The 26,713-nt window shown below is 38.4% G+C and overlaps 4 protein-coding genes across 5 annotated transcripts in view; all 4 read left to right on the top strand.

Moving 5' to 3' along the window:
- The window catches only part of tiam1b (TIAM Rac1 associated GEF 1b), a 47,148-nt gene extending 38,106 nt beyond the window's left edge, over window positions 1-9,042 (top strand). The window contains exons 3-13 of one of the 2 annotated variants that reach the window (XM_081370181.1): window positions 338-406; window positions 1,389-1,514; window positions 1,748-1,856; window positions 2,265-2,444; window positions 3,438-3,556; window positions 4,249-4,357; window positions 4,544-4,602; window positions 4,769-4,874; window positions 4,985-5,072; window positions 5,880-6,052; window positions 7,441-9,042. In XM_081370181.1, coding sequence (XP_081226307.1) covers window positions 338-406; window positions 1,389-1,514; window positions 1,748-1,856; window positions 2,265-2,444; window positions 3,438-3,556; window positions 4,249-4,357; window positions 4,544-4,602; window positions 4,769-4,874; window positions 4,985-5,072; window positions 5,880-6,052; window positions 7,441-7,949 — 1,647 coding nt within the window. In that variant the 3' untranslated portion in view covers window positions 7,950-9,042. The remainder of the gene's footprint in view (window positions 1-337; window positions 407-1,388; window positions 1,515-1,747; window positions 1,857-2,264; window positions 2,445-3,437; window positions 3,557-4,248; window positions 4,358-4,543; window positions 4,603-4,768; window positions 4,875-4,984; window positions 5,073-5,879; window positions 6,053-7,440) is intronic. The other variant, XM_081370180.1, reaches the window with a different exon arrangement.
- Window positions 9,043-9,836: 794 nt separating this feature from the next.
- Window positions 9,837-26,080, top strand: cldn8.1 (claudin 8.1). Its single transcript, XM_081370726.1, has 3 exons — window positions 9,837-9,996; window positions 10,854-10,925; window positions 24,097-26,080. Exon 3 carries the CDS (start codon window positions 24,366-24,368, stop codon window positions 25,227-25,229), a length of 864 nt encoding a protein of 287 aa, XP_081226852.1. The 5' UTR covers window positions 9,837-9,996; window positions 10,854-10,925; window positions 24,097-24,365; the 3' UTR covers window positions 25,230-26,080.
- On the top strand, window positions 16,767-17,414 carry LOC308693257 (claudin-8-like; the record flags this gene model as incomplete). Its single annotated transcript, XM_081370051.1, has 1 exon — window positions 16,767-17,414. The coding sequence occupies one exon, from the start codon at window positions 16,767-16,769 to the stop codon at window positions 17,412-17,414; it is 648 nt and encodes a 215-aa protein (XP_081226177.1).
- LOC308693647 (claudin-8-like) lies at window positions 20,403-21,640 on the top strand. The gene has a single exon (XM_081370725.1). It carries the CDS (start codon window positions 20,445-20,447, stop codon window positions 21,330-21,332), a length of 888 nt encoding a protein of 295 aa, XP_081226851.1. The 5' UTR covers window positions 20,403-20,444; the 3' UTR covers window positions 21,333-21,640.
- Window positions 26,081-26,713: the final 633 nt, after the last annotated feature.

Raw genomic sequence — 26,713 nt, 5'->3', positions numbered from 1 at the left:
ATTGTTTCTCAGTGCTGTTATCGTTATAGTTGTGGTGTCGACTCGGCTATTCATTTAAATTTAGAACGATTATTAGAACTTTATCGTTATATTTATTGTCCTTAGTGTGAACGGGCCTTTACTGTTCAAATTTTCCCTTTAGCACTGTCAACCCTCAAACCACCTGCCAAAATAAGTTCCTATATTGAAATATGTTAAATATCTCTCTCAGGGATATTTACAAATTATACAGCCATGAAACTGGTCAAATATTTGGCAGAATATAGCTATTGTTAATATTCCATATTTGTTGATAGGCTGTTCTTTAATGTGATTGTGTGTGTGTTCTCTCTTTCAGGATCTGAACTGTTTGATCGGGCGATATCTAACCCCTCTGCAGAAGGAGTCTTTCCTCACTCAGGACGAGGTGAGTCAAAGCACCGCTGATGCTTTCATATTATTATCAGCTGGCGAGCTCGAACACACCTCCAGAACACAGAACGATATTTCATAATCGTCCTGATGGAGAGGAGCGTGTAGGAGGACATAGAGATGGAGACAAACACACACTAGAAAGGAGAGGTAGAAGGGAGTGGGAGGGAGACACAAAATGAGGAAAACTTACATCAGACAGAAGAGAGGAAGTTCTCAGTGTCATGTTTCTGCTCCTTTAATGCCCTACATATGGAAGAAGAACCCATTATACATCACTGCAGACACAAAAGACATGTAGTTCGACTGATACATGTATCTATAGAGCAGAATACACACTTTAAACTATTTAAGAACATCAAATGAGATTAAAATAACAATAAAATTGCTGATATGAACACTTATTTTACACATTTTTTATTTATTTGATATTTAATTAATATTAAATATGTATATAAAAAATTATATGTGTGTATATATATATATGTGTGTGTGTGTGTGTGTGTGTGTGTGTGTGTGTATACTAAATTCATAAAAAAATGTTCCTTAACTGAAATCACATAAAATCTAAAAATAAAAATAGAAAATTATTTCACTTTATTTTTATTTCATTTTTTATTTAAAATTTGAAAAAATATTTTACTTGATTTACTAAAATAAATAAAACTAAAACTAAAATAAAAATTAAAAAAACTATAGACATAAATGTAAACGAATAAAAATGACAAAAACAAAAAATGAAATGACACAATTAAAATAAAAATTGAAATGCAAAAAGTAAAACAAATTCATACGGTTAACAATATATATATATATATATATATATATATATATATATATATATATATATATATATATATATATATATATATATATTAAAAAAATATATAATAAAATAGTCCATATGACATAATTATTGTTTTTTATTAGCTGTTATAATTGACAACATACATTTTTCCTGCCTATGTATTTAATAGTTGGACGTGCTGTTCGGAAACCTCCCGGAAATGCTGGAATTCCAGGTGGAGTTTTTGAAGACTCTGGAAGACGGAACACGACTGGTGCCGGACCTGGAGAAACTGGAGCGAGTGGAAGAGTTCAAGGTTTGTGACTGTGGTTTCATTTACGCTCCATTAAAACATTCAGAGTGTCTGCGCATTTCAATGTCATTGTTATTATGGCACCTTGTTTTTTGGGCATGTACTGTGTGATGATATAACCATGTTTTTTGGACGCACCATGTTATTGCATCACTCAAAACTATTCATAACCAGATTTATCCAACACAAACCATGATACCTGATGTATTTCTCTCAAAATCCCTCTGGTCTTACAGAAAATCCTCTTTTCTCTGGGTGGCTCGTTCCTGTATTACGCCGACCGCTTCAAGATCTACAGCGCTTTCTGTGCCAGCCACACCAAAGTGCCCAAAGTGCTGGTCAAAGGTGCGTAAATCTCAGCTCAAAAATGACCTTGCTCCCTGTGAATTCTGGGATTTTCACAGAGCCCCTGCGGCTGGGCGTCTGTAAATCTCATGTGAGCGGCTCTGGGGCGTCAGTTGTATAATTCTGCCACTGTGTGTGTGTGTGTGTGTGGGTGTCTGTGAGGTTGGTCTGGATCTTCTCGCTGTCTATTTTTATTAGTTAACATCCATTCTGCAGACATTTACTTAACAGTTGTTTTCTAGTTAGTTACATTAGAACTGAATTTGTGCTTGAAAACATTTTGCACTATATATTGTACTTGTGAAAAACATAACAAATGCCACCAGTCTTCAAATCTTCCTATCATTATCAAAACACACAATCCTGTGACAGCATAATCACAACTTCCTGTGTTTGTGGTCTCTCCAGCGAAGACAGACGCGGCCTTCAAGGCGTTCCTGGACGAGCGCAACCCCAAACAGCAGCATTCGTCCACGCTGGAGTCGTTCCTGATCAAACCCATCCAGAGAGTGCTGAAGTACCCTCTTCTGCTGAGAGAACTGCACTCGCTCACCGACCCCGACAGCGAGGAGCACTACCATCTGAACGGTGAGCTGTGTGCATCAGAAAGCTTTACGCAACATATACATGTTTTAATTTCTTTGAAAGGTATCTCACATGCTCAGAAAGGCTAAAAATGTGCTAAAATTCAGAAAAATAGTCATATTGTGAAATTGTGAAAGTGTCTTCTATTTGAATATATTGTAAAGTGTAATTTATTCCTGTGATTAAAGCTGAATTTTCAGCATCATTACTCCAGTCTTCAGTGTCACATGATCCGTCAGAAATCATTCTTACATGCTGGTTTACTGCTCAAGAAACATTTCTGATTATTATCAATGTTGAAAACAGTTGTGCTGCTTTACATTATATATACAGTCAAACCAAAAATTATTCATACACCAGATATCATTTATCATCACTAGTGGGTGCAGGACACTATAGTTCATTTATGTAAGTGAGGAGAGCAAAGGTGAGGATTCTTCATACAGTGGATCACCAGTAAAATGTATCAAAATTTGGGACCAAATATTATTCAGACACTTTGACTTGACCATGTTTTGCTTAAGTGTTGTTCTTTAATTGTTAATGCGACCTTTTTACACCCCAGACTGAACTAAATAAAGCATTGCTTGGTAATTGGTTGACCTAAATTGGTATTATCTAATTGTGTAGTTAAATTGAACATCTGACAGATATTCAACCTGTGGGACAGTCTAACAGAAGGATGGACAAAACCAGTGAAATATCAACTGATTTGATGATGATGAGTTCTTGTCATATTTTATTGCCATTTTTTAAACTATAGCGAATAAACTGTGATAATGTGAGAAATGTTGAAGGTGTCTGAATAAATGTTGGTTTGACTGTATATATGATGCAGGTTTCGAATGTGACTCGTCTAGTCAGATGTTACAGCTGAAGATCTGCTTTAAAACCATTAATCTGAACTGTTATGTTTTGACCAACTTTCTGCATTCAAAGCTATATAGTTGGCATGTATATGATTGATATATAATTTATTTTCTTTCTGTTGTGCAGTTGCAATGAAGGCCATGAACACGGTGGCCAGTCACATCAACGAGATGCAGAAGATCCACGAGGAGTTTGGAGCCGTCTTTGACCTCCTCATCTCTGAACAGACTGGAGAAAAGAAAGAGGTTTGTGAACTTCACATCAGATGTTTCCAGTCGACTAATTTCACTGGACAAGCAACCGTCACTGCTTGCATCACTCTACATGTCCAATTTTAGTTTAGTATTTATCATCAATATGAACTGTGGTCTTTTAGGGAAAACAAAAAATTGAATAACAGGCCAAATTATTTTGTGTCTAAATGTGAATTGCTCAGTATTGACTTCTTGTTTATGTAGATTATCAATATAAAAATGATATTGTGTCATTCACATGGTGTCAGTTCTCTCTTTATTTTTGGTTGCATTTTAGTATAACTTGAGATAATGCAGAACCTACGTCTCAGGCCCTTGGGGTTTCAACCACATTTCATGCTCTGCAGCTGATAAAATGTTAAAACAGTCGTTCGGATCAGATTTCCTTCTTCATTCCTGTGTTTATCGACGGCATATTTAAATCTTATCAGCTTATTATGTGAATACAATGAAACTTTAGTTGCATAATATAACTGTAGCCCTGAATGATGCAGCCAGGGACAGACGTGATCCCTTCTGGATTGCAGATTGCGAGCTCTGTGTGTGTGCGTGTGCGCGCGTGTGTGTGTGTGTGTGTGTGTGTGTGTGTGTGTGTGTGTGTGTGTGTGTGTGTGTGTGTGTGTGTGTGTGTGTGTGTGTGTGTTGTGCGAGCTCTCTAACAGAGGCGTCTGCTATGATTACAGGTTGCTGACTTATCTATGGGAGATTTACTCCTCCACACCAGCGTGACATGGATCAACCCGTCCTCCTCACTAGGGAAGTGCAAGAAAGAGCCACAGCTGGCCACATTCGGTAGGTTCAAACCCCACACAACCTCAACTCATGGATGGATGGTTAGCTAGTTAGTTAGTTAATTGGATGGTTGAATGAATAGATGGATGGATGGATGGATGGATGGATGGATGGATGGATGGATGGATAGATAGATGTGACGTTCTGAAGTGACCTGAAGAGTAATGTTGTATCTTTCTTCTCCAGTGTTTAAAACCGCTGTTGTGTTCATCTGTAAAGATTACTCCAAGCAGAAGAAGAAAATGGTGAGTGTTGTGATTTGGACGATAATCCCAAACACCCCTCTCTCTGTCCTGTATTCATCAGTTAACTGGGTGTTGTATTCATACTCTTGTTTCATGCGGTTTATACAGCGTTCACACCCTCTTAATAACAACGCATTAGTCACACACGCCTGTCTCTCTTTCTCAGGGTGGTTCTCATAGAGCATCGGTCTCGGGCGAGGAGAAAGATCCGTTCCGTTTCCGCCACATGATCCCCACTGATGCGCTTCAGGTGCGCACACTGTCCAATACAGGTAAGCTCACCAGTGAGTGTGACACACTCACTCAAACAAACAATCAATGCATGAAGATGTCAGACCCAAACGAAACCCTGGGGACCTGATCACAGTGTGTGTGGTTACAGACGGAGAGAGCGCAGCCGTTTGCGAGATCATCCATGTGAAGTCTGAATCAGAGGGAAGACCAGAGAGAGTGTTTCAGCTCTGCTGCAGGTCAGTGTCTCCTGCAATAAAACAACACGCATACATTTAACAAACATCATTCATTAGAAAACTGGCACCATCTGGTGGAGGAACCATGTACAGCTTTTATGTACATATGTGCATGTTAAGGGGGTATTTCACCGCTGGAAAGATGATTGTGTATTTAAATTGGGTCATTTATGTAGTAGAAATGTGACATTATTTTAGAAGTTGGTGCCTTCTAGACTGAGAAAAGCCAGAAAATGTATTTTGTCTCATGTGGATGAAAGACAACAACTCCCAGAATGCACTTGCTTCACTGCCCTACGAGGCCACTCCTAAGCCACGCCTACCGGTTACAGAGGGCAGTGTCGGAAGAAATGATTCTAGGCTACTAGTCGACTCGAAACTGAAAAGACGCCGTTTTATCGTGAGATCCCCCTATGGGCGAGTTGAAGACATGCGGAACGAGCTCCTCCTACTGGCTGGAGTCTCTCGCCTCTGGACAAAAAAGCCTCAGATGACGCTAAATGATGATTTTTGCGTCATCTGAGGTTTTTTTCCAGACACACAATACAGAAATCTCTCGTCTCAGGGGGACATGAGGGAGGGAAGCACGGCCATTCGAAAATACTACCGGGTTTCTACTGATACAAAGCTTAATGCTAATCGGTGAAGTATCCCTTTAACTTAAATGCACTGTTGTTGTTCTGTGAAACACAAATACAAACCATATTTATCTGACCCATTTATAAGTGTTATATGTCTTAAATCAACGTGAATAATAAACTGATGTGATATCAATGTGCAAATGTGTGTGTTAAATGGTGTCTGCAGCTCTCCAGAGAGTAAGAAAGACTTCTTGAAGATGGTTCACTCCATCCTGAGAGATAAACAGCGCCGCCAGCTGTTGAAGACGGAAAGTCTTCCTCTAAATCAGCAGTACGTTCCCTTTGGAGGAAAACGCCTGTGCGCTCTTAAAGGAGCCCGACCGGCCATGAACAGAGCAGGTACACACACAGCTGATGCTAAACACTGACTTCAGGACACTGTTTTTTTAACTGATAATAATCAGAAATGTTTCTTGAGCAGAAAATCATCATATTAGAATGATTTCTGAAGGATCATGTGACACTGAAGTACTGTAGTGTTCATTTTGTCAACTATTTTTAATTGAGTCTTAGTCCTATATCAGATGTACTTTTTATTTTGTATTAGTCAACCTTGTCCTGTTTTTGTTTAGCCAAGTTTAAGTCGACTAAATGTCTGAGCATTTTAGTCAATGAAAATTGTATAATGGTTGAATTGAAAATCACGATTATTTTGCTCAAAATTATAATCAATTTACATTTCATTAGAATTATTGCACTTTCACCTATAAGCACAAATCAAGAGAATGTTAACACATATGCATATGGTTTATTTAATCTTGTTTCCTGAATTAATATAGGCTATTTATCATATACTGGTAAAAACAAAAACTTAAAATTACAGTAATGTTTTTCTATTAAAACAACAGCAAAAAAGACTTGTCACATAGAGGTTGCGTAAGTGCATTAATTCAGCAATCGCAAAAATAGTCGAGAGATTCGCGTTTGGATTTATTACAGTTCATCACTGAGAAGGTTTGATCTCAGATTTAGTCGCGCAAGCGGCTCGTGACAGAACACAGAGCGACTGATTGACACTTTCATTTAAGCAGAAAATCTCAAATGGAAATCTCTAAACTGCAGCTTACTTGTTCGTCTGTGTTTACAGTAAAACACCGGGTAGAAAACGTGTTTTTTTTTAACAGAAAAGCTCTGATTGTGGGACTTCATTTCTTGAAATCTGGCAACCGTATGCATGAAAAGCTCATAGCGGCTTGTTAAAAACAGTCTGTAATGTTTTGTCTCCTCTTTTATTCGACAAAGACATAGAGTGATTTATTTTTTAACGATATTGCATGCTGATAAAGTCAACAGTTATCATTTGATGACGTTGGTGTCGTCTGGTCATCGTCTCGTCTTTGTCATGGAAAATAGGTCAACGAACATTTTTTGTCATAGATTTCTTTAATGAAATTAACACTACAATGAAGACTGCTTATGATCATGTGACACTAATGATGCTGAAAAGTCATCTTTGCATCACAGGAATAAATGATCATTTTAACATATATTCACATAGAAAATAGTTTTTTTAAATTGTAACAAATATTTCTCAATATTACTGTTTTTAATCAAATAAATGCCTTGGTAAGCATAAAATACTTATTTTTCAGTGGGTTCATGTGGTTAACACTGTAAACTAGTTGCCCAAAGGTTTGGAAGCAGAGTTTAGCTCAAACAAATGAACAAAAGAGCTGTAAGATCTCTGCAGATATGTGAGTAATGCTCAATGTTGTGTATCTCCTCAGTTTCTGCTCCGACTCGCACTCTGGGCCGAAGGAAACTGGTGCGAAACCGCTTCACCATCGACACGGACATCGTTTTCGACACCGAGCCCGACAGCGACTCGCCGGACTCCCAGCATGCTCAGCAGCAGCCGAGCGGCATCCCGGCGGGCGACACCGACCGCTGGGTGGAGGAGCAGTTCGACCTCCAGCGCTACGAGGAGCAGGAGCACGACGTGAAGGAAACGGACATCCTGAGCGACGATGACGACTTCTCTCAGTCCGCTCTGAGCCCGTCCACCGAGCCGGACCTGGAGGGACCGCTCTCCGCCCTCTCGCTGGAGGGAGACACAGAGGAGGACGAGGACGAGGAAGCGGAGAGCAAGAAGGACTACAAATCCCAGCATGCCAAGCTCTCTCATGTAGGGAAGCAGTGCGCCATGTCAGTGGCCAGTGTGGATGAGCAGGCGCTGCCTGATGAGGTCATCTGGGTGCGACGGGACAGCAGCGCGGAAAACGAAACCCAGAGCTGAAACGCATCATGAGACGAACTCAGTGAAAGCTCGGCCGATGCATGACGACGGTTTCTCCTCACTAATATTCCCGAATGTTAGACATTCCTGTCGAAATAGCTGTAAGATATGACGCTTATCCACCATAGACACTCACACACATTAGATGAGCTCTACGTGTGTGCTGTGGCCAATCAGAACCCGCGGGGAACGTGGTGGTACAATCAATAGAATTAGAATTGCACCTTCGTCGTTGGCAGCCGCCAACATCTGCCAAACATTTTCATGGTTTGTTTCTAAAATAAGGGCTGTGATTTATTTATTATGTCCTTTAGATGTAAGACGAAACAACAGCCGGATAAAATACGATGCATTTTTGTTCGTTTAACATTCTCATGTTTGTACAGAAAAGCCGTATACGCCCTTTTTTTTCTTCTTTGGATTTGTATATATTTGCGTCTATTTCTTTTCAATTTATCTGAAATGTACAATACTGCGCACTATTCTGACCTGAAAAATACATGTGAGTTGAATATTCATTGAGTAATTGTGTTGAATATTGAATATTGATTGATCTCAGGTCAAAATAATGCTGAACGGATTTTTTTATGATTCCTTTCTCCGAGCGGAGGATTTTTTTACAGCTCATTCTAGGGTCACTATGTCCTGTTTTACTTGAATTCTGTTGATAAATGCAATATGATTTTTAGCTGATGGACTGTTCTGTTCACGTTTATATGGTTTGTTGTGGTTCGGCCCTGCATTACTGACACATTAATCAACACTCACGTTATAGAAGACGATCCGAGCCTTTACGCAGACAAAATGTGTACAGTCAGTGTCATTTATTTTTTAATTGACCTTTTCATTTATTTTGTTCTGTTTTAGCTGTGAGTTCCTCAGTTAAACAAGCTACTTTTGGTTTGTGTTTTAAAATTCCAAAATTTGCTGAATGCAATCAAGAAAAGCCACTGGAAAATATTTTAGATGATAATGAATTCTAATTGAAAACATTCCCATTGAGCTATAGAGACTGCATTTTTATTTTGTACATAGAGCTGTGGATTGATATTATATCAAATAAACTGGTTTCGTACATATCCAAAGCCGATCCCTGTGATTCGTGGATGCTTCTTCATTTCCAGTCACATTTCCACCCGTGTTAATATGAAGCTCTCATGTTTTGACCTGCGTGTGTGATCTTGCCCTTTATGCATACAAGTCAATTACGGGTGGAATTTTAGATGTACGGCACTGCTTGGCATCGATGACAGATGGAAGTGCCAGGATCGCTTGGGGCTGAATGTTTTGAGCGGAAACTCTGGAGTCAGGAGTGAAATATAGGATGAGTGAAGCAATCAATCTCTCAGCGCTCAGATCTATGTGAGATATACAAGCTGATAGAGTTCCTCTCCTCGGGCCAGAGCGACATCATCAGACCACACACACATCAGCATCATCAGTGCACATCATTCATAGAAATTAATTCATGAATATTTATTGTAAGTAATCTGAAGAGGTTTTTTTTTTTTTTTTTTTGCTTTATGTGGCATTCAGATCAGAGTAGTAATGAAGGTAGATTTTAACTTTCTGAGCGGATGTTTCTTTAAAGTCACGTCAGGGCTTTTAAGAAATTGTCACTCATTTTTTGCTGTTGTTCATGTTTATTTTTGTACAATTTTATAATTATATTTTCTAAACAATGATATTAGCATTTTTGTACAATACATTTTTTGCTGTTTCATAAATTATTTTTAATCTCATAATTGTTATACAGCTGAAAATGTATTATTTATAATAAGTTATATATTTATGAATGAATATATAGAGAGATGTATAACATCTTGATATTTTCTGTATTTTTTTGTAAACATTAGATTAACAAAGGCAATCTGCCTCCCAGTGGTCGAATTAAGGTGGTACCATATTTTTGCATATTAGGCTAGTGTACATTAAGTAGGCAAAATCGTTATTTTGAGTGTATAACTGAGATGTTATGCAATGCATAGAAATGTTATGCCTCATGTCGAACTCGAAGTTACATTACATCTGACACTTGAAGGTTTCGGTAAGTTTATTAGCCTAGTATGTTCCTTACGTTTCTGTTGTATAGTTGAAAGTAAATTCTTTTTTGTCTTTCTGTCTATTGGCTGTTACAGTTTTGACATAGATGTGGAGAAGATAATAAATAATAATAATAACAATAATAATAAATACTTTGACCTTGAACTTGACTTAGCCTACTTGAAGGATTCTGTGGTCGACTTTACTTCACCAGAGAAAAGTGAGGAAAAACAAGGCAAGTTTATCAAGTTAAGGGAGTTTTGTACTAAATGAACCAACATTTAGGCTAAATATTAACCTACACAGCTCATAAAAGCCTGTACTGTGGTGCTACTATGGTAAAATGACGTAGTGAATGATTAGCATTCTTGCTAATCATTCACTATTGTCATCTGGTTCCATAATTTTACCAAGTAAATTACTGTGATATTTACGTGAAAGGAGTACTTATGTATACTTTTAACCGTGGTATGTGTAAAAACAACAAAATAATACCTTTATTTTATTATTATTAGTAATTGGATGCTGTGGAATTTAGTATTTTTCCCCTGGTGATTTTGATGTTGAACGTGCAGTTTTACACAGATGCGCAAGATGGCGCACAAACATTTCGTGAAAATCCGAGGAACATTTTCATTTACTTTTAATATAAACATTGTTTTTTTGTTTTTTTTTTCTACAAAAGTCTAATTACATGTCCCATATTTTCTGAGCATGTATACTGGTTTTCTCTATCAATGCAGGAGTGAAACATTTACTGTCTAAGTAAAAGGTGCTGTCTAATAGGAAAAGTGTGATATTGACAGAACACATTTATACAAGTCATAATCATATGTTGTTAAATGTCACTCTTGTTCTCAGAGGTTGGACGTCTGAGTTGACACATGAAACTCAGTCACAGATGAAGTCACAGCAGCCCGACCCGTCAGACAGGTTTGAAAGTTTCTGTTGACTCTTCAGTGAACCTCTTACTGATTATAATTCAGTGTTTTACATGAAAACTAGTAGCATTTAAGCTCAGGTGAGACGAGCTTCTGCTCTCTGTGAGCTCTTGTAAATGTGCTTAACATGATGTTCAGCCAGGATTTCAATGTAAAAAATACATTCACATTAAATTACAAAAGAAACAGATTATAGTCATGAAACCAGGTATAAAATGAACATTGATACATGCCAGTAGAGGATAAACAGAGAACATTTATGAGCCATACACATGTTCTTACTAAGGATTTAGTATTTTGCATTATTTTTTATTATAAGTGTATTTTTATTCCTGATATGGGATTATGTTGTCTTTTCCTATCATAATGGTGGCAAACAGCATCAATCATCATATACGCACAGTGAAACTGCACGTCACAAAAAAAAAGTTTTGTTCCTCATATTTTCATTTTCGTGTTTTAATGCATGGAAGATTTGAAAACTGTAGGCATCCTAGATAAACATCTCATTGTAAATTGAGGTAAAAGTTGAACAACTGTCATGATTTTATTTGTTCACATCACTTAGAACAGCAACATTCAGAATATTGTTCTTACAATGCAATTTATACAATGTATTATGTTGTTCTGTCCTTACAAAATTAGCAATAACTGTTTTATTTACTCGCCAAAGTCAGTTTTCACTTGTATGTGCACTTGATGAATGTTCATTTCGGGTTGCCAGCAGCTGTAGTTCTACTATCTTAAATAAGTATTTCACTATTACCAGTTTCTCAAATAACTGGTTAAAGTTTGGCTTTAACCAGAGTTAACCAGTTTAAGCCAAAGAAATGGCTTGTGTCAAATCAAATTTGCACCCACATGTGACCCGGAGGTGTGTGTGTGTGTGTGTGTGTGTGTGTGTGTGTGTGTGTGTGTGTGTGTGTGTGGTAAGTACGTGTTCTATAAGAGTAGACCAGAGTTAATGAAAGGTGTGAAGATCTGATTGTTGTGCATATGAAGACTTTAATTATTTATTTGGTCAATGTAAATTTCATTATTCATGTATGTACAGTATGATGTATTATGTATTTTATTATAATATCAGCCTGCCCAGGGACTACGGGTGGAAATTAGCTCTTGAGCTAAAACCTGGTACTATGCATCTCTCCCCTTGAGGTTAATGTTTATTGTACGCTGTCCCTGTTTTTTCTAAATAAAATAAATAAATTAAATTAAATTAAAATTAAATTAAATTAAATTAAATTAAATTAAATTAATTAAATTAAATTAAATTAAAAGTTTAACAGAATCATAAATGGAATTCTTTTTGGATGTTTTTATGTTTTTTTTTATTAGTATTTGCACAGCTTTCAAAGCAGGTGTGATGATGAAAGGGAAAAGAGCTGCTTTAAGACTAATTATCCTGGTCTACAGCAAACAGGTTTGGATCAAAATGATGGTGAGCAAATAATAAATAAAACATTTATTTTCAATTTTTTTTGATGATCTAATAACCCAGTGGTTCTCAGCCTTTTTGACCTTTTGACCCCCATTGTTCACTGCAATATTATAAGGCCCCCAATGTGGGATAATATTTTTCCCTTATTTCCTTTTTCCAGTTGTTTGTGATTTATTGGGTAAGGATTAAGGATTTTCTTTTGAAAAAATAATAATATTTAAAATACCTGTTAAGCTGCAAGCCCACTTTTGAAAAATCCCCAGAAATGACATACCCAAACTGAAACAGATACAGTTCATGAACCCTTTGCACTAAAAGCACAAGTATGATCTCATTTGAAAGCTGACACCTGGCAGTTTATTGTAAATGTAGAATTAATTATTGTCATAATGAATTTTTTTTTATAAATAGCTTTAAAGTTTTGTAAAGTTATTAGAAATTTATTTTTATGAAACATCTTCATGAAAATAAAATTGAAGTTGACCCTGTAGCAATCTAGAAATGCACTACAGCTAAAGCCACATGTCTAAACATTTTATGTTTAAAATCTGAAGATGATAAGTCTAAAACTCTGTATTTAGTTCATTTTTTTCAAGATAGAAGCACCTAGAGCTAGCTAGCATGTTAGCTTAGCACACCATCAATACATGACAATTTATGAGATTAAAACCATGTTTGTGCTTCAAACTTACTTTAAAACGCAAGTGAAGTGTTTTAAATAATCTTCTGTGATCTAATTTGACATCAGATAAAAAAATCTGACAGAAAATATACTATTTGATCATATTCTGCACAATGATGGTCTATAGATTAGCATTACATTATACATATAATCTATTATTATTAAAATACCTGGCATGGCTTGAAAAACACAGGTAACTCGAATATCATTGCAATCATGTTTATTGTCTTCAAAATATCTGTATCTGCATGATACAGAGCGCTATCTCTTGTTAGCTTTGTGTGTATCTCTGGTATCAGTGACGTCCTGGAATGTCACATGATTATGGCTCTTCTTCATGTCCCATATATGGGTTATTATTGTGCTTATAGCGCCCTCAGGCTTCTGGTATGAATTGAAAACCCAGTAAATGAGAGTGCCAAACGCTCATAAAGATTACATCGACGCATTTGGGTATAAATTCAATAAATATTATTCCTGTCAATAGAAATCTGATGTAAACCTATGAGAATCTATCAATATTTCTCCAAATCTGCACATTTTTGAGCTAAAAGCCCTGAGGGACGTTGTTTTGTGTATCGCTGTCATGACGACAGCACGGGAGTTTTTTTATGAATGAAAGCGGCTGACGCGCATAATTCATATTAAAGGTATCGACTCATTTTTTCATTTCATAACTCCTGACAGAAATTTAGAAATAACTGTCGCTATAAGTTTCTCAGAATACAATAGTGGTCAAATACTGAAACTTGAGTATTATATCTTTTTAATGATGTATAGTTTGTCAAGGCATAACATTAAATCTGATAGTAAATTTGAACTAAATAAAAAAAAAACGCTTCAGTGCGCGGGCGCACTGGCAAAGGTTAACAGGTTAAAATATCTTTAATATTAAAATCTAATATTTTTTATACTTTTCACTCACAATTTTCTAACTGCTAAAATACTGTACTTATAATGAACAATATAGCTTATTTCGCTTGTTTCTGCTTCTTCTTCGCCTGTGTTTGAGCCAGAGATTCTGTACTCTTTCAGAAGATGCGTAATAGCGCCCCCTACCGTATAACAGTGAAAACACGGAAAGCCGGAAATTTCGTCAATGGCAGGGAAAAGACTTACAGGGTTAGTTCACCCAAAAATTAAAATTCTGTCAGTAATTACTCACCCTCATGTTGTTCCAACCCCGTAAGACTTTCGTTCATCTTCGGAACACAAATTAAGATATTTTTTATTAAATTTGAGAGCTGGATCACTCCTCCTGCAGGCTTATGGACACAATAACTTGCTGGCCCAGAAAATGCATTTAAGACATCGTTAATATAGTCCAAGTGACTCCAGTGGCTCAATCTTAAGTTTATAAAGCGACGAGAATACTTTTTGTGCGCAAAAACAAACAAAAATAACGACTTTATTACACTTTTCATTTCCTTCTCTCTGGGCCTCGAGTCTTTACACATAGTGGAATAGCGTAGCGCGTCTGTGTTGCACGTCACCACGTAGGCTCACTATTGGCCGACGCGGGTCATGTGTGTGATACATGGTGACGTGCAAGTTATAGTGTCCATAAGCCTGTGGAGGAGTGATCCAGCTCTCAGATTTCATCAAAAATATCTTAATTTGTGTTCCGAAGATGAACGAAAGTCTTACGGGGTTGGAACAACATGAGGGTGAGTAATTACTGACAGAATTTTCATTTTTGGGTGAACTAACCCTTTAAAGGTGCATTGTGTAATATTTAGGAGGATCTGTTGACAGAAATGCAAGATCATAAACATAACTATGTTTCCAGTGGTGTATAAAGACCTTACTTAATGAACCCTTATGTTTTTATTACCTTAGAATGAGCCATTTCTGTCTACACACACCGCGGGTCCCCTAACATTGAAATACGCCGACATGTTTCTACAGTGGCCCTAAACGGACAAACGCACTTCGTCACTATGTTGTTCTTTGTGAAAAGAAGCTAGCTAAAGTCAGCGAATAAAACACTGACACAATGATGAACAAGTAACAATAATATTCGCAATAACATATCGTTTTACTGAATAATCAAGTAAACCTAATTTCTTCTTTGTAAAGAAACCTCACTGCTGAACTGGATACTCTCTGCGTCTCAGACGACGATATATTTTCCTGTCGGCCACCGTAACTTCTGTTGGGTGCAATTCGCAAACTCACCACTAGATGCCGCTAAAAATTACATAGTGCACCTTTAAAGGGATAGTTCACCGAAAGATGAAAATGATCCCGTAATTTACTCACCTTCAAGTCATCCTAGGTTTAAATGACTTTCTTCTTTCAGCAATCAATCGGAGTTGTAAAAAAAAATATCCAGGCTCATCCAAGGTTTATAATGGGAGTGAATGGTAACTTAGATTTTGAAGACCAGAAAATCGCATCCATCCATCATAAAAGTTGTCCGTACATAATAAATAATGCATAATAAAGACCTTATTAAGCAAAGTGATGCATTTTTGTAAGAAAAATATCCACATTTATAACTTTATCAACTATTATAACTAGCCTCCGACAGACGGCTGTACGCGAGTCGAGTTCTGGCGGAAGAGTGACCTCTGACCCCACGCATGACGTTTCGACGAACGCGGAAGCGCAGAGGATTGAGCAAAACACAACACCCGTCACAAATTAGAAATTTAAAATGAGAATTTATAAAAAGAAATGTTGATATAAGAGAAAATTTAGTTTGTTGCCCAGCCCTATTTGTTTAAACCGCGAGAGGCGTAGAGCCATTACCGGAGGCCAGCGATTGTAGTTTATAAACTTATTAATATGGATGTTTTTCTTTCAAAAATCGCATGGCTTTTTGGGTTGAAATAACCATTTAATCTTGTTTTGTCTCATTTTAAATGGTTTTAAATCATATTGCATAGTGCATAGTTTTTTTTTTTTTTTCAAAGAGTACATTTTACTCTAAAAAAGAAAATACTATTTCAGTCTTTCGACCTCAAAATTTCTCTTTTAATTCAAGTCTTTCTGTTTTTTTCTTTTGTTTTTGTAATTAATTGTGAAATTTCCTTTTTTGTGTGTGTGTGTACTTGTACAACTATCTTTGTGAGAACCAGTTTGAGACCATTGAAGTGAGGACAAAGAGAGTAAAGTGAGGACATTTTGGCTGGTCCTCACTCTCTGAGAGCCTTTAAAGGCCTGTTTGAGGTTCAAATCTTGGTTTTAGGGACAAGGTTATAATGAGGTCAAGGGTCGGTTTAGGGTCAGGGTTCGGGTTAGGCACTTAGTTGTGATGGGTAAGGTTAGAGTAAGTGGCTAGAGATTGCATTGTGTCAGTGAAAGTCCTCAAAGATAGATGTACAAGAATGTGTGTGTGTGTGTGTGTGTGTGTGTGTGTGTGTGTGTGTGTGTGTGTGTGTGTGTGTTCGTGTGTGTGTGTGTGTGTGTGTGTGTGTGTGTGTGGTTGAGAGCCACTGCTTTAGCTCATGTTGGCCCTCACTATGGAGCCGGTTATGTGTTTAACCAGTAGAGCAGTAACTGCGGTTGCAACAGATGTGTGAAGTCACAGACTTCCATTAAAATCAAAACCAGGTCCGTTTGTCATCAGCTAACAGAAACCAGCGTTACCGCATAGCACGGATGGACCAAACCCCTCCTACCTCATTCCTGTCCGATAACCCAAATACATTTGTTCAAACGCTGGCGTTTCACATCACTTCTGCTCACGTAAAGCCACTGTAGACATGAGGGCTAAACTGGAGATCCTGGCCCTGGTGCTGGGCGCCGTCGGGCTGGTCGGGACCATCGCAGTTACTGCGCTCCCCATGTGGAAAGTCACGGCGTTTATCGGGTCCAACCTCATCGTCATGGAGGCGCAGTGGGAGGGCTTGTGGATGGCGTGCATTCGGCAGGCGGACATCCGGATGCAGTGCAAGATCTACGACTCGCTGCTCATCCTGCCGGGAGACATCCAGGCGGCCCGCGGGCTCATGTGTGTGTCCATCACGCTCGCCGTCCTCGCCGTCCTGGTGTCCGTCTGCGGGATGAGGAGCAAGAGTGTGGGCAAGAATGTGATCCTGCTGGTGGGCGGGTGTCTTTTCGTCGTGTCCGGCCTCGCCACTCTCATTCCCGTCAGCTGGTCCACTCATTCCATCATACGAGACTTTTATAACCCCATGGTGCTGGAGTCGCAAAAGCGTGAGATCGGACAGGCGCTGTACGTGGGCTTCGCCACGTTCCTGGTCCTCCTGGTTGCAGGGGTGATCCTGCTGTGCCGTTACGCCCCTCGACAGAGGAAGGACGAGGAGGACGGGCCGTACGTCCCGGTGGGAATGAGCATGTTGAAACAGGCTCCCTCTTCTAACTCTCACTGGAAGAGTCAGTACGTCTGACCGAGATAAATGATGCGTTCAGTGCAGTTGTTTATTTATGTGTGTCTTTTTAGTTGTATCACTTTTCAAGCTTTTATTGCCGTCTTGGTCTGATGAATCTTGGAAAATCTCTGTGTGGTTAATTCTGGTTAATTAGATTAATTGGTACTCACTTAACTAACTAAATGCATTCAGTCTATATGAAGTGTAATATGATATGATCATGTATTATATTTTTATACATTTTGGGTTGAATTGATTTATTGTAGTTATGTTCTTGTAAGGAAAAACTGAAACTAACTTGTGCATTTATCACAAACTTATGATTTACCTATTTCATGTTTTTAGATTAAATCATTCATTTATGAATGAGACTAAACAATCTGTCATGGTAATCATCTAAAATTCATTATTTGCAAACAATAATTCCTTGTAAGGAAACACTGAAATTAACTTGATTACCGGTATATGATTTACCCAGCTACTTTTAAACGTTTATATCTGAATTATTCAGTTATGAATAAGACTTAACTAGATGTAGTGGTATTCATTAAAAATGCATAAATTGCATAAAGAAAGTTGTAATTTTGTTCATTTAAAATGTTTTTCTTTTTATGATCAAATATTTTATTATAAATATTATTTATTTATCTAATATTTATACTTATAAATACTGCACTATTAAATATTATAATAATTGTACTTTTGTAATTGTAAGATTTTATTGTAATATTAAATGTGCAAGTTCAAATTAAGTGATATTAAAGGATCATTTAAACAATAAAGTTGTGTGATTCTCAGAGATAACTTTGAACATTGTCTCAGAAGTTCTTTTGGAGGAATAAAAGTGGAAACAAATAAGACAGCAAACATACAGTAAGACAGTTTAGAGCTGTAAATGAATGTGCAGCTGCTCAGATCATTTGCCTGAGAAATAATTGGATGAGAAATGTCCATATTAAAATCTTTTCCTCAGAAAACACATCTGAGAAGCTGAAGATTTCAGCAAAAGTCTGTGTATGAGAAATAATTGTGATATTAAATAGATCTTATTTTTTGACTTGCTTGACCCTTTAGGTTTGATGCATAATTCTTTGATTTTGGCACGCTGTGCTTTTAACAAAAAAAAAAAATGCATTAATCAGATAAGATTCACTGCACCCAGCTGTAGCCTATACAAAGTAGACAGGCTGAACAAAAACATGCTGAAAAATACTGGCATGCCGTCTACATGAGATTTGCATCTCATGCTTAGATATTTGAGCAACACCCACATGCATTAATTTACTGTAAGTGAAAATAAATGAAAGCTATGTAGCGCTCCCCTTTTCAGCGCTGCGCTCGTTGTCTTTTGTCTTCCGGTCTGTATTTTCACAGCCATCTTGCGTATTTATGAATGAACGGCTCGTTTTAAAATCTTCCCGGGCTACTGACATTTTGTTAAGACATCTGCTTTAAACATTACTATCCTCATGATAACTTTCAGTAACTTTACATTAAGTAAATCCTCTTCAAAAGCTAATTACTCTTGGACACCAATGCCATATAAATATAGGCCTACGAGCTACCGCAAAACCGGAAGTTCAAAGATAATATTGTAAAGTTGGCTGCGCTCTTGTTTCTCTGGCGCATACATCATGGTCTAGGCCTATACACTGACGCTGGACTGATGTTAGATGGATTAGATATCTACAGAAGGGTGTGTGTGTGTGCTTGCGCGTGTGTGTGTGTGTGTGTGTGACACTAGCCATCTCAGGTTCCACCCTCCATCTCTTGTCTAGCGTCTGTTGTTGTATTTGCGTTTCTTACCTGGAAGTGCTGTAACACACCTGACCTCTCACTGAGATACACAGCAGCTGAAGGAAACAGCAGAAGCTCAGGCAGTCCGGGGAATCATGGGTTATTTAACTTCAGGAACCTTTTGAGAAAATAAGTCAGAGATCTCTGAACTGAAACATTTGTCATCAAATTCTTCCAAAGATGAAACATTAAATGATCTGAGCTGCTGTCAGCATTCATTTTGTTGCGCTGTACTTTTAATTGATGTAAAATATTGACTGTTTTTTTTTTTTGTTTGTTTTTTAAGGAATCTTAAGAAAAACATATGAGACAAAGTTAAAACTTGAATGAAATTCGAGTGTCCTGCAGAGCTATGAAAGAGCAATATAATTGTATATATGCATGTTAATTGTATAAAGTAATTTTATATATAGTTTTGGTGATCATTTTTAAACTGTATATGGTTATTTTTTATATATTTTTCTTACACCTACAGTGCTTAATACATTTTTTATTTGATTGCCCAAGCTGGATAATACTTACTTATTTATTTTATTGAATATTTTTTTATTTTGGATTTGTTTATATTTATAATAATAATAATAATAATTATTGTTGTTGTTGTTATACGAGCAATAATATTGCATAAACCCGTGTTATAAAATGTCAAAATAGTCATTGTCATTCACAAAGTTATTTATGTATTTGTAGGCCTATTCATTTTATATTACAGTAGTCAACATTTGAAGTGGATCAAAAAAGTTAATCAAAGTTGTCCTAAGACAAGAACAGGTATTGTTCAAAATTCATAACTTTGATGAAAGGTTTTGATGAACTTCAAATGTTGACTTCTGTATTTTTAGCAGTAGTCATTTACTGTATTTTGATATTTAAATATAAAAATGTATATTCTTTTTTATTATTAATATGTATTTTAGAACTTGAAAATCTTACCTTGAAAGTTACCATTTGAATACAGTTTTAATTACATTTTAAATAAATCTTACACACTCCAACAAGCTATTTTGAGTTTGCATTGTGTCTAGAATGCTCTAATGGCAGAAGTCATTTGTTTGAACATTTCAAGTATCGCCAGTTTCCTTGGAGGTGATGATCAGATGTTTTAGGAGCAGGAGAACCAGTCTGATCACATAACATCATTAACATTTCTTTCTTGGCTGTAAATACGTGTCATCTGGATCTTCCGGTCTCATTTGAGAAATACCACAGTGAAGGAGAGCTGTGCTCTGTGTCTGGTTGTCGTCGACCATCATGTCTTACACGGCCGGGTCTTATATGACCAAGTCCTATGCGGACAAATCCTACGCAGACAAAGCCTATGGGGGGGGCAGTGTGTACACGGGCTATCCTGGTGAGAAGTCTGCAGAGGAATTATACCAGGAGCAGCTCAAGATCGAGAAGAGGAAGAGACGGGAGTCCATCTGCTGTGAGCTGGTGGCGCTAATCATCGGGTTTTTCGGATTGATCGGCGTCGCCGCCGTCACGGGCCTCCCGATGTGGAAGGTGACGGCGTTCATCGGGGAGAACATCATTGTGATGGAGACGCGTTGGGAAGGCTTGTGGATGAACTGCTTTCGGCAAGCCAACATCCGTATGCAATGCAAGGTCTACGATTCTTTGCTGTTCCTTCCACCCGATCTCCAGGCTGCCAGGGGTCTCATGTGCTGCTCCGTCGCTTTGTCCGCCTTCGCCTGCATCGTGTCATCCGTAGGAATGCGCTGTACCCGTCTGGTGGACTCCCGCCCCAGGACCAAGCACATTGTTTTGGTGAGTGGAGGGTGTTTGTTCCTGGCGGGCTGCTTGACCACCATCATCCCCGTGTCGTGGACGGCTCACGCGATCATCCAAGACTTCTACAACCCCTTGTTGATCGACGCTCAACGCAGAGAGCTCGGTGAGGCCCTTTATATCGGATGGGTCACTTCTGCTCTGCTCTTCTGCGCCGGGGTGATTCTGCTCTGTCGACATGCGCCGCGGACACAGGACAAAGCGGACATGACTACTATGATGTATCGTGCCGGATCGGCCCCGTATAACTACTCCTACAGGCCCGGATATGGATACCCTTACGGACAACCCACATATCAACCAGCCTATTCTTCCGTTCCACCCTCAGTCTATAACCAGCCAAGATATTAAAACGCACACAGTGAGTGCTGCACTTTACCACTAAAATCTCCCATAGAGACCCCAGTGCAGAAAGAACTTGAGATGGGAACGAACATTCAGAAGAAAGCAGGATTTATGGAGCCTGTTTGTTGATAATATATGACTGTATATGTGATGCTTGATTTTGTATGCATTTCCTTCTTGCCTATATTATAAATGATGTTAATAATTTACATTTGTACAAAAATAGGATGAAATGAGCTAAATTTAAATATGGCAACGTGGGATTTTCCACACAGCATTTAACTGATTTAAAGTTGACTCTGTGACTTTTTTTTTCACTTTGTACATTGTTAAGGCACTGGTTTGACTTTAATTGTATTAAAAAGAGTTAAAAAGAACTGTGGATGTACTCTTTTCTGGTCTGTAGTCACAAACATTCCCTTCCTGGATCTGACAGCATGATTTTGCTTTTTTTCAGCCTAGTTTTGGCAATGCTGCCAATGCTGGTCGAACCAGTTCATGTGGTTTTCCAGTGTTTGTTTCTCTTGTGTTGTCAGAGGAAATGTTCCGCAAACCTCAAAATGTCACACCCTTAATGCAAATTTACCAGCAGACATGAGTGACAATGACTTTGTGTTTGTGTGACAAAAAAAGATGTGCAAGTGATCTAAGATGTTATTGTAAAAACAGTTGATGCATCAAAACAATAGTATGATCTAAACTCTCATCTGGACTTGCTGATGGAAATTAACTTAATACCAGAAGTTTATGGTCAAACTTACTGTCAGCCATATTGTAAAGAACAGAGACTCGATTTTTTTCACATTGTCTGAAGAAAATGTGAGTAGTGCTTGACCATATAAAGGTTACTAGGGTGTTGCTATGAAGCTGCTAAGGTGTTCTGTGTGTTTTATTATCATGAATTAAAAACATGCATAAAAAGCAGGCATAGCAACAGGTTAAAAGTCAAATGGAATTACAAAAATTCTTGCTAATGTGTTCTGATTGTTTTTGGTATGTTGATTTTCCGCTAAAAACCCTTTCAACCCCATAGAAACATGCTAAACTTCAATACTTTAGAAAAAATAGTACTCATTATCAAAAGGAATTGCAAAGACGCTTGACCATATAAAGGTTGCTAGAGTAGTGCTATGCAGTTGCTCAAGTGTTCTGAGCTGTAATTATGCAGCTGTTAATACCCTAGAAATCTCATAGTAACATGATAAAACCACATTTAGAACACCTTAGCAGCTACTTAGTTGCTTATGCTTGGTGGTTGCCTCAGAAAACCAAAGCAATTGCACTGTAAGATTCTACAAAAAAAAGCTGCTTTAGCAGCTGCATAGTAACACCTGATCAACCACATAGTAGCATTCTAAAAAATGCTCAGAACCTCTTTAGCAGCTGCATAGCAACACCCAAGCAACCACATAGTAACATTCTAAAAAAAAACACTCAGAATCTCTTTAGCAGCTGCATAGCAACACCCAAGCAACCACATAGTAACATTCTAAAAAAAACACTCACAACCTCTTTAGCAGCTGCATAGCAACACCCAAGCAACCACATAGTAACATTCTAAAAAAACACTCACAACCTCTTTAGCAGCTGCATAGCAACACCCAAGCAACCACATAGTAACATTCTAAAAAAAACACTCACAACCTCTTTAGCAGCTGCATAGCAACACCCAAGCAACCACATAGTAACATTCTAAAAAAAACACTCACAACCTCTTTAGCAGCTGCATAGCAACACCCAAGCAACCACATAGTAACATTCTAAAAAAACACTCACAACCTCTTTAGCAGCTGCATAGCAACACCCAAGCAACCACATAGTAACATTCTAAAAAAAACACTCACAACCTCTTTAGCAGTTGCATAGCAACACCCAAGCAACCACATAGTAACATTCTAAAAAAACCACTCACAACCTCTTTAGCAGTTGCATAGCAACACCCAAGCAACCAGGACTGCTGGGATGGCAGAGCCAGGCTAAATACGCATTGATTGCGCAGATATTAACATAAATACATAATCTCTGTATTACATACATGATACATTATATACATAGTCTCCAATGCTATCTCTCTCATGTTCACCCATCCTCGGGATGCTGCTGTCCTTCTTCGCGCAGCGGAGCCTACACCAAAAACTGATCCCTAAACCTACCCCTTAATGTAACCTTAACCAATTAAATTAGCTGTAGGGCGGGATTTCTGCTTAACTGGTTTGCGCCCAGTGGGATTTTATTTATTTTTTATAGAAAGATTAAAAATACAGGAGAAATACAGGAAAACATTTAAACGGGATGATAGCGGGATAGCAAGGTAAAATACGGGAGAATGCCGGGAAAAACAGGAGGGTTGACAGGTATGGATCAACCACATAGTAACATTAAAAAAAACACTCAGAACCTCTTTAGCAGCTGCATAGCAACACCCGAGCAACCACATAGTAACATGTTCTTAGCATGCAGCATGTTGCTATTTGGTTGTTTTTAGTGGTTCACCCAGACCACCCTAGCAACCACATAGCAACATGCTAAACACCACTCAGCATCAAATGGAACTGTAAAAATAATGAAATTACTTTTGATATCTCCAGTGGTGCAAAAATTACACGCTTCACCTTTCACTAAAAGCAAAACATCAGCGTTAAACCATCAGCTGATGTTTTTGAACATTTCAGACAGCAATTTAATGAGGCACAACACCAATGGCGTTAAACATTGACAGCAGTGTTGGTTTGTATCTGGCGGTTCAGTGATTCCTGCGTTTCCTCAACAGGATCTCTGCCAGAAAACCAGCCTCTGCTGAGCAAACATCAACACGGCTACGTGCTCCTCCTCCCCCCTGAGCGACACAAAACCAGACACAAACACTCACGAGGGGATACAATTTCATAGCAACCAGCCTCAGCGTTCCCTCCCTCCCTTGAGCAAGAGGGCGGAGACTGGGAACAGGTGAACACCTTAGAGCTCCCATTCCAGCAGGATGCAAATCCTCACAGTTGAAATCTGTCCTTGCTGATCTGTGGCACGCAGGCTTCTGGAGTCATGGCGAACAGCGCACTGGAAATTGTGGGAATGTGCGTGACCCTAATCGGGCTAATTGGGGCGGCGGCCAGCACCGGGATGCCAATGTGGCGGGTGACGGCGTTCATCGGGGAGAACATCATCGTGATGGAGACCCTTTACGAGGGCTTGTGGATGAACTGCTACCGGCAGGCCAACATCCGGATGCAGTGTAAAGTGTACGACTCCCTGCTGGCGTTGTCACCGTACCTCCAGGCCGCACGGGGGCTCATGTGCTGCTCCGTGGCATTGACCGGTCTGGGTTTACTGATCGCCATCGTCGGGATGAGGTGCACGGCATGCATTCAAGACAACGACCGTGCCAAGCGTATGATTCTGATCATCTCCGGTTGCATGATCCTAGCAGGCTGCTTCTGCTGCCTCATTCCCATCTCATGGACCGGACACGCCATTATACAGGATTTCTACAACCCCTTGCTTATCGACGCCCAGCGTAGGGAACTTGGGGAGGCATTGTACATCGGTTGGGTGTCGTCGGCTTTCCTGTTCGCCGGCGGTTGTATATTCACTTGCTGTACCGGCCCCTTGGACAAGGGCCCAGACCCAAGGTACATGTACAACAGGAACGCACCCTATGTGGCCTATCAGCCACAACCCGTGGCCTTCCATCCGCAAGCGCGGTCGGACTACAGCCATCCTTCAGGACCACCGTCATTCATTCAGACGTCGTATCAACCGTCCCGACAGCAGTCGTTCATTCAGCCGTCGTACCAACCGGCCAGACAGCAGTCGTTCATTCAGCCGTCGTACCAACCGGCCAGACAGCAGTCGTTCATACAACCGTCCCGACACCCGTCCGCCCGCAGCGCAGTGGCTTATCTCTGAAACCCACAGGCTTGTGTATTTGCGTTTTTGTCTGTTTGTGTGTGTGTGTTAGAGAGAGATGACGGAAATGGTGGACTTCTAAACAAAGATGCTTATTTTTTAAAAGAATAAAATCGTAACATTTAAATGTAACAAAGTTAGTCATTCTTGGGAATGTTTTATTAGAATTTAAATACAGTTTCTACTTTGGCTTTTTAGATATCTAAGAGCACATGAGAAACAGAAAGGACAGACTTCAAACCAAAGGTTTCAGGTAACACTTTATTTTAAGGTGACGTGGTCACACGTTACTATGTACTTACTATAGTAATAACAATAAATGATGCATAATTACATGTAACTAAACCTAAACCAAACCCTAACCGTAGCTCTAAAGTTCATTAATGTTAGTCAGTGCTTATTTGAGTAAGTATAATGTAACTACGTCACCTAAAAATCAAGTGTCACCTTAAAATAAAGTGTTACCCAATTTTAACATTTAAATGGTTTTAAATGTAAAAAAAAAAATGTTGCTTGCACATTTAAGGTTTTCCCCTGAATCATTTGCTGGTTTTGACTATTTGAATGTCATTATTACTTTTTTTTTTTTTTTTTTTTTTTTACTTTGTAAGTAGGAGCATTTTTGAGAACTGTGACTGAGATAAAGATGAAATATTGTTTTAGTTTTTTTGTTGTTTTATATGATTGATCATACCTCGGACGTTGTAAAGTGTGTCACTTGAGGCTTTACTTCAAAGCTGTCTAAAAGATAAACTATGAAAAGTGTTTAATATTCAGATATTTTTGTAAATATGAAAGCATAAATCAATGATTGAATCAATAAACATGTGAAATATCTTTTATGATAACATATTTGCTTTTCCTCCTCATATCTTTCCGCATTCACAGGTAATTTTAAATGGTAGTGCTCTGTTTCCTTTGTGTATTTGCTCAGTAATAGTTCTTAGAAGAAATCTGTTCATCTCTAAGCTTCAGAGGACGTGTTTTCTCAAAAAGTCACGGGGTCTGAGTTACAGGCAGGTGCTGAATTTGGTGATTTAGTTCAGCTCAGTGCGTTCGAGATCTTTATGCCCCGAGGCTTCAGATAAACAGAGAGCCGATGTGAAACGTAAGACGGCTATTGTTTCTAGCGTCTCTGTGTTGACACACCCAGAGCGAGTGAGTTACACAAGAGCTGCTGCTAGTATAGTAGTGCTACAACAGAACCAGGAAACGGATCAGAACTATCTGGGAGAGTCCAATCCCAGAATGCATTGTGATGAGCTCATTGAAGAAAGAAAGGGGTAAAAAAAAAAAAAACACCCAAATAAATGATTAATATTTAATTTAATTCAATACCAAAAATAATGATAAAACAGTTCAGTCTAATTCAAAATTAGGTAGGACTTTATTTTAAAGTCCTGTTCCCCTTGTAACATACTATGTGCTTATTATAGTAATAGCAATAACTGTGTAATAACTAACCTGAACCTAACCTTAACCCA

Source organism: Scardinius erythrophthalmus (assembly GCF_964197995.2).
Source record: "Scardinius erythrophthalmus genome assembly, chromosome: 7".
Classification (NCBI taxonomy): domain Eukaryota; kingdom Metazoa; phylum Chordata; class Actinopteri; order Cypriniformes; family Leuciscidae; genus Scardinius; species Scardinius erythrophthalmus.
Note: the sequence above shows the minus strand (reverse complement) of the source record. Positions and strands in the feature narration are given on the sequence as shown.